The 12749-nt window shown below is 40.4% G+C and overlaps 2 protein-coding genes across 2 annotated transcripts in view; both read left to right on the top strand.

Moving 5' to 3' along the window:
* Positions 1-3382, top strand: part of GALNTL6 (polypeptide N-acetylgalactosaminyltransferase like 6) — a 505353-nt gene extending 501971 nt beyond the window's left edge. Inside the window, exon 16 of the mRNA XM_039551174.1 lies at positions 3331-3382. The gene's annotated coding sequence lies outside the window, so the exon portion shown is untranslated. The remainder of the gene's footprint in view (positions 1-3330) is intronic.
* The window catches only part of GALNT7 (polypeptide N-acetylgalactosaminyltransferase 7), a 71792-nt gene that overhangs the window by 27847 nt on the left and 31196 nt on the right, over positions 1-12749 (top strand). The window contains 1 exon segment of the mRNA XM_039551171.1: positions 3331-3785. Within this exon segment, the coding sequence (XP_039407105.1) occupies positions 3331-3785 (455 nt within the window).

Raw genomic sequence — 12749 nt, forward strand, 5'->3', positions numbered from 1 at the left:
GCTTTTTTTCCAGACAGTATTTGGGAAATTCTTGTCTCAGTTATCTGTGGAGAAATGAATAACATCCAGTAGCTGTTGTCTGCACCATGCACTTAAACACTGCTAGTTCCACTTCTGGTTTTTTAACTGTCCACAAAATGCTGAGATTAAGTTAATTTTGTTCATAGCATCCCATATGATTGCTGTGTTTTAGGTGTGTGTCCAGGGGTATGGAGGAAGGAGTGAGCAGCTGTGTCATGCTGAGGTTTGCAGAAGGTTAACCCACAAGTGCCTTCTATCTTATTTGTCCTCTGTGCATAGATATTGGGGTCAATGAGTGTGTCTGTGTGTTAGAGTATAATTTCCTTGTTTTAGGAAATATTTTTCTAGGCCAGCACATATGGAATATATTTGGTGCGTAGAAGGGAACTGCAAATAAATGCATTATAATGCAAATTGTGCATACCAGTTATAATGAGGCTAAGTGTAATACAGGATAAGTCATAGGTCTGACAGCAGCAAAATAAACAAGTTTCTTTCAGAAGTGTTATGCTTCAGTCAAAGAATTGGCTAAGTGGAAGCTCATAATTGTTTTATAGGTAATGGAAGTGGAATGAAAGATTATTTAATTCCGCACAATAATAAGTAATGAGGGGAATAAGAAAGTCCTGTCTGATGGAGACTAATGATCCAGGGTGATGACTGAGCGTGGCAGTGTGCAAACCTGGCTACTTTAGATGCTGCCTTCCCTTTGGACTTCAAGCATCTACAGCTGTTTAATTCAAATTTTCATAAGGTTTCTCCCAGCCCTTTTACTGTCCCCCTATGGACCTGTCATCTGTCTCAGTTAACAGTGGGTTTCCATTTGGTTTATCCATCACTTTCATGATTTTTTAAACTTCAGTTATATATCCCTAAGCCATCACATCTCCAAACTGCGGAGTCTTGGAGATGAAAGATGAGTGGCCTTTCTGGTCTTTCATCTCAAGATACCTTTCTACCTTCTCCTTGATTCTGGTCACCCAACTCTGTACTTTCTCTGACTCCTTTTGAGATGTGGAGACCAGAACTAAATATTACTGAATACATAAATGCATGAAATTTTATGTAGTCAAAATTATGCTCTCTTTAAGCATCCTTCCTATGATGCTGTCTGTTTTGCTGGCTTTTATAGCTTCCTCCGCACTCAGAGCAGGAATTAGATGCAAGCTGAGAGCTCAGCAGTGTTCTGACAGTCTAGTGGCAAAGCCTTCCTTTTGATTTCTAGGTTTAAGTGTGAGATGATGCTCTCTTCAAAAGTCCTCTCAGGGCTTTATTTAGATCCATGGCAGCCTTCTACTTGCTTGCAAAATGTGCCTTTTCACATGCCCTTAAACTTCCCTTTTTTAACACAGACTTCTGAGTTCCTCAAAAAATGATGATGGAATATCAGAATAATGTAACTCCTCTGCATGTTGTATGTCCTCCCTGTTTAAACTATCACAGAGAACTCAGGAAGTTTCTTGAATAAACTCTTTATTTTGAATTGGAGCCAGTCTGACTCCCATTGTTACCATGTTAACCTAGAAATATTCTATACTGTATTTTTCTTAATTTCTGAAGGTTTTTTATGTGGATTGATGTGAGGAAAATAGTGTAAAGTAGTAGGAAGTGTTGTGTGGTTTAATTAAACATGGACATGCGTCAGCACTGTACCCTTGTTGCAGTAAAGGCAGAGTGCGTAATGGGTGGATGCCCTAGAAAGAACTTAGCTGTCTGGAGTTCTGTGTGTGGTTTCTCCTCCCACACTGCCCCAACACGGGAGAGATGTTAACAGATGCAGAGGACCCAGAAAAGACCTGCTAGAGAGGCTGGGTTTGGCTGGAGAAAAGTCTAATGGGGAATTTAATTGCATCTTTTCACCCTAAAAAGAGAAGTTGCAGAGAAAATGGAAATAAATTCTTGTGATGGGTGCAGACTGAAAGGAAAAGATGCAACATGAGAAACTTCTGCTGAGATATGAGGAAAAAAACTTCACTGTGAGATGGGTCAAGCAACTGGAACAGGTTGTCCTGAGAAACTGGACAAAGGGATGTGACTGGACAAGCCTCTGAGAAACCCCATCTAACTGTGAACTTGCCTTCAGCAGGTTTGATTAGGTGACATCCTTCTGATCTCAAATTTTTTTTGATTCTGAGACATTGCTAAAATGTGTGTTGTTTCCTGCAGATTTCTGAATGATCTAACATTTGTCCTGCTTACAAGTAAACAATTTTAGCAGGAAATCTGAACCTTCAGCAATGTTTCCCTAATCATACTTGGACAGTAGTACTGAAAAAAGCAGTGAGTGTGTGTTTTGGAGCGCTTTCATGGGTGGTGCTGTTGTATTCTGGAGACTTCACACTCAGACACTTCAAAGCCTTTCTGTCTATTTCTTCCAAAATCACACACCCTTGTTCTAACCATACCAACCTCGCTGATCACTGAAAATGCTGAGCAGTTTTCAAAATCCTAGCCTTTCTTCTCAGTGAGAACTTCAAATCTCCTGGTGGGGAGAGAGGGAGGAGTGCAGTGAAATTGTTTTAAACAAGGATGCTAGAGATGCCAGTGGCTGTGGCAATTCTCTTCACCCCAGTACTGCCTCCCCAGGCAGGTCTGCCTGTGTCCATGCAGCTGATCTCATTTCTGCCTGTTGTTCCCAATGCCATCAGTGTCACCTCCCAGCTGTAAATAAACTGTTGCAGCAGAGGGAGCTTGGTGGGAGTGAGTTGGGGGGTGCAGGGGGGTTTGTGGAGGGTAGGGACTATATGTGGCTCGCAGCTGCCGCAGATGTGTGTGCCAGATTACTCGTAGTTACAGCAGTCTTTCCCATCTGAGGCTGTATCTAGCAACCACTGAGACCCTGCTGAGCTCTGAGCCACAAGTGCACATAGAAACCCCAGAAACAGCCCCTGTCTGTCCAACAGTGGGACCAAGGCCGCTGTGCTCTGGAGTGTGGCACTGTCTGCCTCCATGTCACCTTCTCCTTCATAAAACGCTCTGTCAGTGCCCCCTGCATATCAGTTTGAACTACAGCTTGAACTACATTCAAGTTAACGTGTCCTACATGGGTATTTGGTCTTTGGGAATGCTTTGGGCATTCAGTCATTTCCAGGACCAACTCACCGAGGTAAGTGTGGACGACGGCTGGTGATGTTCTCCAGTGGTCAGTAGCCTTAGTAAAACGTGTTCATTCAGCCTCTCAGCAGAGACTTCTCAATACTTGCTCAACATATATTTGGTACCAACTCTTAGTGCATTAAGCTACTGGATGTAAATAAAAAAAGGATCATCAATTGACATGGTCTGCTGTTTCTCTATGTGTGTATATAGGATGACAAAGAAGCCAACAGACCCCTGCCAAACAAAGGAGACCACGGACTAGGAAATGAGAAGTTCAAACCTGTGGTACCTTGGCCTCATGTTGAAGGTGTGGAAGTGGACTTGGAATCCATTCGAAGGAAAAATAAGGCCAAAAATGAACTAAATCATCATGGTGTTGATAACAAGCAGCAAAACATCATCCAGAGGCAGTATCTCACATTTAAACCTCAGACATTTGTATACCCAGATCCTGTGTTACGACCTGGAGTCCTTGGTAATTTTGAACCCAAAGAGCCTGAGCCTCATGGAGTTGCTGGTGGCCCTGGAGAGGAAGCAAAGCCATATGTTTTAGGACCAGATTACAAAGAATCCATTCAAGCCAGCATTAAAGAGTTTGGGTTTAATATGGTGGCAAGTGATATGATCTCACTAGATCGGAGCGTTAATGACTTGCGTCAAGAAGAGTAAGCAAACCTTCTGTTTTCTCTTAGCTCTGTTTTTATGGGATTCAGTTATTTGCTTTCCATATATCTGAGTTGATGCTTAAAATATTATTTATTAGGCCTCTTAAGGCTTCTTGTACTGAAGGTATGAGTGCTATACTATTAACACGTTTCCATATATTCTTCTTAATGCTGTTGCAATGATTCCTTTCATGAATACTTAAGCTATAGTGATTTATCTCTGAAGTAATCTGTTTTAGTGTCTAATTGCATGTATCTGCATGTTCCATGTCTAGCCAAAGTCTTTGTTGTCATATCTTTTCTTAATCCATAAGTTCTTAAGATTTGTCTTCAGGAAGGAAGGATTATCTTTATTAGACATCCCTATGCTTAGTTAGTTTATTCAGTTTTGATTTACCCCAATGCTTTTAAAATGGACCATAAATAAAGAGAGAACAGAAACAAAGAAATACTGTTCTCTTTAAATAACACTGCCTAATTACCTGCAGTAACAGAAGTATGGATCTGCCACAGTGCTTGTTGGAATAGTTTTCTAAGAGTTTCTCTCAGCATTTGTTCTAAAGAGGGAACAAATCTTAGAAAATACATTAGTTTACTTGCTGAAAGGGTGTCTACTTTGTTGTGGGAAAATTCTGGAAAGTCGCTAACATTTGTTCAAGAATTACTAACAGGTTTACACAGTCTATTCTAACTTTTGATATATGTTGAAGCCAATTTTGCTCTCAGGTTAATCTGCATTTGATATAATTTTCCATGTTAAATATCAGCTAGGGACAGGCTTCTGTGCAAACTGATTTAATGGTAGGGTATTTTTTTTTGGTTTTTGGGTTTTTGGTTGGGGTTTTGTAGGCAGTGTATGAATTTAGATATTAAGTACTTTGCAATTTTCACTTCCCCCTCATCCCCAGCAATGGGGATCCCTGGACTGGGTGCCTATCTCCGGGCTATATGTGTCCAGCTGTGGTAAATAATCTGTTGGTGGTTTATTGACTGGTTACTGGGGCTCTGCTAGGGGCTTTTATGATGGTGTTTTTTTCATTTTGCAAGGTAGGAGAGAACTGACCAGCTGTGAGTCTGACTCATACCCATGCATGTACAGCTGCTTGAATTTACTGCATGGTGTGCACTCATTGAAAGCAAATTAAGCACATGGAGTGCAGCATTTCACTTCCTTTGTGCTGTGTTTCTCAGGTGACTTACTAAAGGTTTCCACTTGCTGGCAGTCAGAGGAGAGGACCATGCCTGTCTGCTGCTGGTGGCAAGGAAGTGCCAGCTGTCCTGGGGCTTCCCTTTGTTTCTCTTTCTTTGCTGTGCTCAGAAGTTGGTCCTTCATACTAAAGAGATTTTTCTGAAAGGGAAGAAATGGTCTGGGTAACCTGTGTAGGTCAGCATTTTCTTTTTAGGAGGTTATTCCCTAAACACTGCTTCTTCTGCTGAGGCATTTGCAGCCACTGGGATCCCTTTTGTAGGAGGCAACAGGACTAAGAAAACTTGAAGAAAAAACATTTTCCTGTCAGGTGTTGTGATTAACTGAGCAGGGTGGAGCTGCTTGTTGCCTGCTATTGCCAGGAGCTCATTTTGGCAGAACAGGCTTTGGCCCTGCCTTCTCTAGAGAGAGGAAAGGAAAGAGGTGGAAGCACACTCCTTCCTTGCCCTTCACTCTGTAGGAGTGAAGCAAGGACAGCAAAGTGGAAGATGGCAATGTGTCACATGCGGGTGGAATGGGCTGCCTCTGCCCAGGTGAGCTGCCAGATCTTAGGCAGCAGAACTCAAGTACTCCCTCCCCTTCATTTTTACTCGAGGTGAAGGGCATCAGAGAGCATATGTATCTGCCAAGTAGTTCCATACCTGTAGCTTCCTGAAGTAATTTTGGCATAATCTCAGAATTTGTCTTCTGGTCTGAAGGACATTAATAAATAGATATTTTGAAAAATTATTAAATACTTTGAGGAAGAGGAGGGACAGCCGTGAAAAGATGAATTTTAGAAACTGTTCTCTTAAAGCACAGCTGCAGATAAGCCTTCGTGGAGGTCAAAGCCAGCTGCTCAAATCAAAGTTAGGTTTTAGTATTTAATGTTCTAAGCAAGTAAACAGAACAGCATGAAAAAACAATGTGAACAAAAGGTATCTTTCAGACAACATTATATCACTTATTTTATGTACTGAATACTTGGGATGCTTGCAATTCCCTAAATAGGTTAAAGGTTTATAGCTTCTGTGTCTCTCCTGGGAACAGCAGAAGAGAGGGGGAGCAATGTGAGATTGGCTGATATTGCTGTATGCTTTCAGGCTTCCACATGCTCTCTTTGCTGCTTATCCCCCAATACCAGCGAGAAATGCAGCAAAAGGTAGCAGATTACCTATTGGATGCACCATTTATTTTCCTCCCACTGATCTGTTTAAAAAGACCAGAAGCCTTTGTGGTTGATAAGGCCAGCCAACATTCACTTTTATCCTACCAAAGAGCAATATAGTGATATTTTTTTGGTTAGTAGTATGTTTGCATTGCTAAGTGAGGAAGATCTTTCTGGTAAAGACTGGGTTGTTCGTTCATAGAGAGATAGACCTCCCTTCAGCCCTCTCTTTCTTCAAGCATCAGAACTTTTAAGCGTTACCCTGTGCAGTCAGGTTTGTTCAGTGAAGTATGCCAAATGCTTTCCCAGGCTGTGCTAGCAAGAGTGAAATACTGCTGCAAGAACTCTCAGCTTAAAAGCCATGTAGCCTCAGGGCTTGTCCCTGCTGGAGGGAGAAGAAGGAAGAAATGCCAATAAAAGGAGATTCAATTCTGCTATGTTTGGATTTGACTTTGTAGTCTGACATGTTGCCAGGATGATTTGCCAGCTGCCTTTATTGATTCAGTAGGAACTTTGCTGGTGATTCTGGGCAGTCTCAGCTGCTGTAAAAAGCCTTAACTCTTGCTGCATCCTGTAGAGAGGAATGACATGGGATGGTGTGTTGAAGATTTTTGTCAGGTACATCAGAATATTTCTGCTTTGCCGCTTACTCTTGGCTTATGGATTTTAACCAATATATTTCAGTGTTGATGCCCAGCACTTGTGTTGACATACAACAAGTCATAAGTTTGGTTAAACAAAATCAAGAATATATGGGTATATGTTTAAAAGTCAGTGCACAAAATTGAAAAGATGGCTCATCTCACTGCGGTCTTTCAGCACTCCGCAAGAGAGCCGGGGGAACATAAACTGGGTTATGGTAGAGAAATACCTGTTTTCCACCTTGTTTCTAGCTGCAAAGAAGTAGAGCAGGCTTAGCAGGCCCTGCCTAAGCCTCTATACAGTAGCTGGAAGAAAACTGTTTCTTTAAACTTGGTGATTTTTACCTTTTTTGGATCTATTTTTATCATCTTGATAGGTGGCAGCTGTTTAAGAGCAGTCATTTATATTGAATTTTATATGTTATCACTGTTTCCTAGCAGACCTGCAATAAAATTAATGTTAGCTTTTGGGAAGAAGAATATTAATTTTATTGCTCCCTGAATTCTACTTTTTTGTAATCAGGAGTCTGCACAGAGGTAGAGCTGAAGTAAAATTAGAGTGATAAATTTTCTGGATTATTTTGGATCCAAGATAAGGAAATAAATATTTCCATGCTAAGGAAATAAAAAAGGGATCTAGGTTTGAGGATGAATGCCATCGAGTAACAAGGTATGTTCTCTCAAAAAAAAGCCCCAAGAGATCACTGTGGGGAATCACTGCTAGGAATAACAAGAATTGAGTTGTTTAACCAGTATAATGATCCACTTGCCCAGAGTAACTGAAAATAAAATTTAACTTAAAAAATGCATCTATGCTGGGTCTGACCAGTGAATGTTTTTCTTGACAACTTTAGCTCTGGCCAAAAACATACGCTAGTGAGAAAAAGTAAAAGAATGGATAAGCTTCATTCCTGGCAACCAGTGCACTGGGACACTTGAGCCAAAAATTGCAATGCGGTTGTCATGCTTCATAGACGGCTTTCTGTGCACAGACTTGTCTTTTGAATGCATTTATAGTCTTGAAATTAATGACATCCTGAGTCAGTGGCTGCAGAATGTGGTGCTTGTTTTAACCTCTCCTCCCAGATATGGATACTGTTACGTACCTCTGTGTCTCTGCTGCCCTGTGCTATGGGAATATCAGAGACCTCTCCATGAAGTTGCTATATAAATGTTTCATGTTCCATCCTTATTATTCCTGCTATTTTATTTCCCTTTTCATTAACTCTGAGCTAAAATTCTGAAAGACCTATTTGCATTTGACTCCAAGATTTTTAATTTTTTTTTTCCTCCTGGTGGTAATGCACTGAGTATATGCACTGAGTGGTCTAACACTCCATATACAATCATTTGCACTTGCACTGAGCTCTCCTGCTGGCTCATTTCCTTGACAGAGTTCTTGAATTATTCTGCAGCTGTTTATAGTCATTTTAATTGCAGCTACCAAGAACTTCCTTATTGTTCAGGAATGACCTGGAAGAGGAGTTGGACTGCTCAGCTGCCAGCACAGACATTTATGCTGCTTACAGTCTCAAACACACTTAAAATTTGGAATTAATAGACTTTAGCAGTTATTAGCCTAAGAAATCTGCCATACTTTGATGAAGAACTATGCCTGTAAAGAAAGCAAAGAACCTCATCAAATACTTTGGAAAGTCAGTTACTGTATTAATAGCCTCACTCATGTCCACATAATTTTTGATTTCTTCAAAAGATGATAATATTTTTCTGTGGCATGGCTTTTTTTCCACAAAAGCTGTGTCTATGGTTTACTAATTTTGTTATTTATTACTAGCTTCTATTCAACACAGAAGTAGGACTTAGTGCTCTGCAGTTCTTTAGCTTCCCAGAGCCCTTTGATAAAAAATTGGTGTCATGTGTTCCTCTGTTTGATAACGAGACTGGAGTCAGCAATACTTACACTCTACAATAGTTTGTCAGTTTATGTTGCATTGTTTGGGAAATACTGGGTTTATTAAAAATAAAAAAAAGGCCATGAGGCTATTCATGGCAGAAAATTCTAGTAGAAGCTATCATGCAGATTATCTGAAGATAGGAGTATTTAGTAGGAAGTATCACTGTGTACTTGCCCTTTTTTTATTCTCTTCGTCGGGTATCTGGTGTTGGGCACTGCTAAGAGTTCAACGGAAATGCTTAATTTGGCCTTCCTGCTTCTGAAGTGGTCTCTTGTCATTTTGATTGTGTATCAGCCCAACAGACTTTCTGGCAGGCATCCTACTTCTGGTGCTTGAAAAAAATATTTCAATAGCAGCTTTCATGCTTCAGTAAGCTATTTCTCAAACTTGGGTTTTGGGGTTTTTTGGTTATTTTTTTTACTTGATCTTATTATTTACATGCACTTAGCTTGAATTAATGCTCATTTTTGTTTCCCTTGTTTGGACACCACTCTGTGCTTTTAAAGAATGTATGTCTTACTGCTAATAGCATCTGGTTTTTAATCATGCTGTCTTTCCCTTCTTCACAGTTCCCTTTTTCAAAAGGAGGTGTCTCCTGCCTGTGTCTTCTGTCCTGTCAGGTGCTCTGATTCTTCCATACACGTCACAGTGTCTTTCTTGGACAACCAGTAGTTCTGTGTAGTTCTATTGATGGCTTCCCCTTATCCTTATGCTAGACAATCCCTGACACACTTAAACTCTAGTAAACTGTCTCTGATTTATTCTAGCAGAAGGCAGTCTTTCATGGACTAAAGTTAACTAAAGTTAATCAGTTCCAAAAATTTCACCCGCTGCTAATGAATTCAAGGTCATCATTTCCTGGATCCTGCTTCTTGAAGGTGGGCAAGAATTTGTTTTAGTCAGTCCTCAGGAACTGCTGTCAAGCACCAGGACCTTGTAAATATGGTAGAGCATGATCTCACAATGACATCACAAGCTTCCTCAGTGCCCTCTGGTGCCATCCATCCAGTCCCATGGACTTGTGCCATGTTTATCCCCTTTGCTGTGATACATCCAGGGAGGTGGTCCCTGGCTCACCTCTGTGGCGGATATTCCTTCCCTTCTGCAGGCTGCCCCTAGACTCAGGGACATAGGAGGTGTGACAGCAAACCTTACAAGTAAACAGTGAAGAAAATCAGATGTTGAGTGTCTGGGTCTTTTATGTGTCCTTTGACACTAAATTTCATTTCTTTTATCAGTATATTCATGTTTTCTTTAGTTTTTCTTTAGCCTACAAGCTCTTCTCGTTGCCCTTTCCATCTTACGGATTTGAACTCCACAAAGCTTTGTCTTTACTTCTCTCTTTGTGGGCTCAGGCAATATTTTACTCCTTCTTTACTCCTTCTAGGTAGCCAGTCCATGCCTCTACCTTCCCTCCTCTACCTTCTGGCATTCTTGGTGCAGCCAGGTGGGTTTTCTGCCATGCCTGTTCAACTTACTTCATATGGGAATGGATGGCTCCTGTGTTTTGGGGAGGTTGTCCTCAAAGATGCCATTCCTTGGCCCTTTTTGACAAAGTTGTAGCACCCAACCCAATTAACTTCTTATGGCAAATATAAGGAAACATGTAAATAACGCATGGAAGAGTCAAAAAGGGAGAGAAAACTGCCTGATGGACAAAACCAGTGATGACTACAGATGTAGAGCTCTGGGAAGAGTCTGGTGTATGGCTCACAGGAGCTGCACCTGGTTATACAAGACCAAAGCAGTGCAAGATGTTCCAAGGAATCTGTATTTCTAAAAAATACATATCCATGATGCATTAGTTGCAGTAGCCTCTTTTTATACTTCTAGCTCAAAACCACTTAGAATCAATGTAGGTTTTCCTTTATGAATTCCACTTTCACAGTAGAACGCTCCAGTCCACACCTGCCATTTTCATTCCTGTATTTTTCTGGGTTTGAGCCATGCTAATTGCACTTTTGAAGTCAAGAAGCATTCTCTTACAGTATATTTTAAATGGTGCACTGTGGAACTCCCTGTTTCTCCTATTAACAAACTTGCACTACTGTAGAGCCCTTGAGCCAGGGATGTTCTTAGTGCCGATCAGATTTCATGCCAGCGTAATTAACTGTGTTGGCTGAAAGAAAGGATTAGAGCTCAACATGCTTTGCTCAGGCTTGATATGCTGTTGTTATCCAACCCATGGAAGAATTGCTTACAAGTTATTCTTACTGACCCAGAAGGTTTTAGTCTTGTGACTTTATTTAAGCTAGCTGTTTTTTGACAGCTTCTTTTGACAAGTGTTGAAGGAATTTTATCTGGAATAGTTTGACTGGGAGAGGAAACATCATTAATGTTTATGGCATGAGACAAATTAATCTCTTGATGGATTTTTTTTTCAGTATGACAATAAATAACTGCTGTCTACTCGTCACAGTGAGCCAGAATTTCAGCTGCATCACCCACACACATCTGTCAGTATGATCACGGCAGAATAAATATTTTTAAGTGTTTTTTCCTTCTGCGGATTATCCAGTTTGAGTTTTCCTTTATAAGGACATTATTGCTGTTACAGGGCATAGCCCCTGGGCCGTACAAATTTGTACTTGAATAATTGGATCTGTTGCCACAGGTCACCTTTGACTTCAAACAGAACAACTGACAATGAGCCTTTGTTGAAAAACCTGAAAAGGTAACTCTTCCTTGCTTGAGTACAGTGTTGTGTGCATAGAGAAATGTATTTTTGGACAACTGTTCTTGCAGCTCATTTTATAAAACGAAAGGGAATGAGAATTGGCTTGTTTTTAAAAATTGCACGTGTAGTTTTAAAGGGTGTTGGTTTTATTTTTCAATTAATTTTAGCATAAAGAGAGGAGGGAATTCTTGCCAAAAATAGACTTCTAACTTTACTAAGAATGCGTACATGCAGAGCTGTGTGATAGTAAGACAGAGCTGTTAGTAAAGATGCTTTTCCTATCATAGTTTGATGGTGACAGCTTGGACCCTTTGTGTGGTCCAAATGCTATTAAAAATACTGAATTGTATAGAAAATGGTTAGTGCTGGACTGGAGTAAAAAAGAACCAAAATCTTTAGTTGTAACTAGTTACTCAGGGTATAAAATAAGGCCGATGAGTCTTGGCTCCCCATTAGAAATGGACAGTCTTATCTGGGCAAAAAACATGAATTTAATATGTTCTCTTCCAGTAAGTAGTTACTTGTCCAGTCAATCTTGTTGTAGTTAAGAAGGTTGAATAGAAAGGCTCTGGAGTGGAGCCTGCTTTCTTCAGGAATGTGATTAGTTCCTTAATTATAGCACTTTACAAATTACATATTTGATACTGTTACAAGAAAAAGGATTTCAATAATTACTTTTGGTATCTGTATCATTGGAAATGAGCCATTAGGGACTTGGTTTCATTTTACGTGGTACCTTGGGAAAATCTTTTATTCCAATGCCACATCATACTCTGGAACTGTTCTGTAACAAAGAAAACTAGTTCTATAGTGTGCACATAAATTTTTGTGCCCCTCAGTGAGAGCTGGGGTTGAGAATCAGGTGAATTATAGTGGTCACACTAAATCAGGAGGGCTAGCTTTCCACTGCAGATTATCAGCTGCCTTACTGCCAGCAAGATTCCTGGAGGGAAAAAAAAATGATGTTTAAATTGTAATTAGCATGTATTGTGAGAGCATCTCATGTGGTCAGGAGATATTTGAATTCCAGGCATTGGCCTTAAAGCAAAACCCAGCATTTTCTGTTAACATTTCAGGTCCCAGTAGTGAAAACTACAGAGAAAATGGGTCCTTTGTCTCTTTAGTGTTGGCTGCTAGCATTTCAAATGTTAAGTTCTGAGGGAGAAATAATTCACCCAAAGAGTACAAAGAGGTTGACAGAGGCACCAGGTGTGTTATCTGTAGTTGGATTTACTTACCTCTCTGTGTACACACATGAAATGAGATGACCAAGCTCTGAACATGACCTCTTACTCAACAAAAACATATATATAGCACAGCACCTGGAGTATATTTAAATTGTGTCTTAAACCTTGACTTCAGTGAAGGGGCAGAGA

Source organism: Corvus cornix, chromosome 4, assembly GCF_000738735.6.
Source record: "Corvus cornix cornix isolate S_Up_H32 chromosome 4, ASM73873v5, whole genome shotgun sequence".
In the NCBI taxonomy this organism is placed as follows: Eukaryota; Metazoa; Chordata; class Aves; order Passeriformes; family Corvidae; genus Corvus; species Corvus cornix.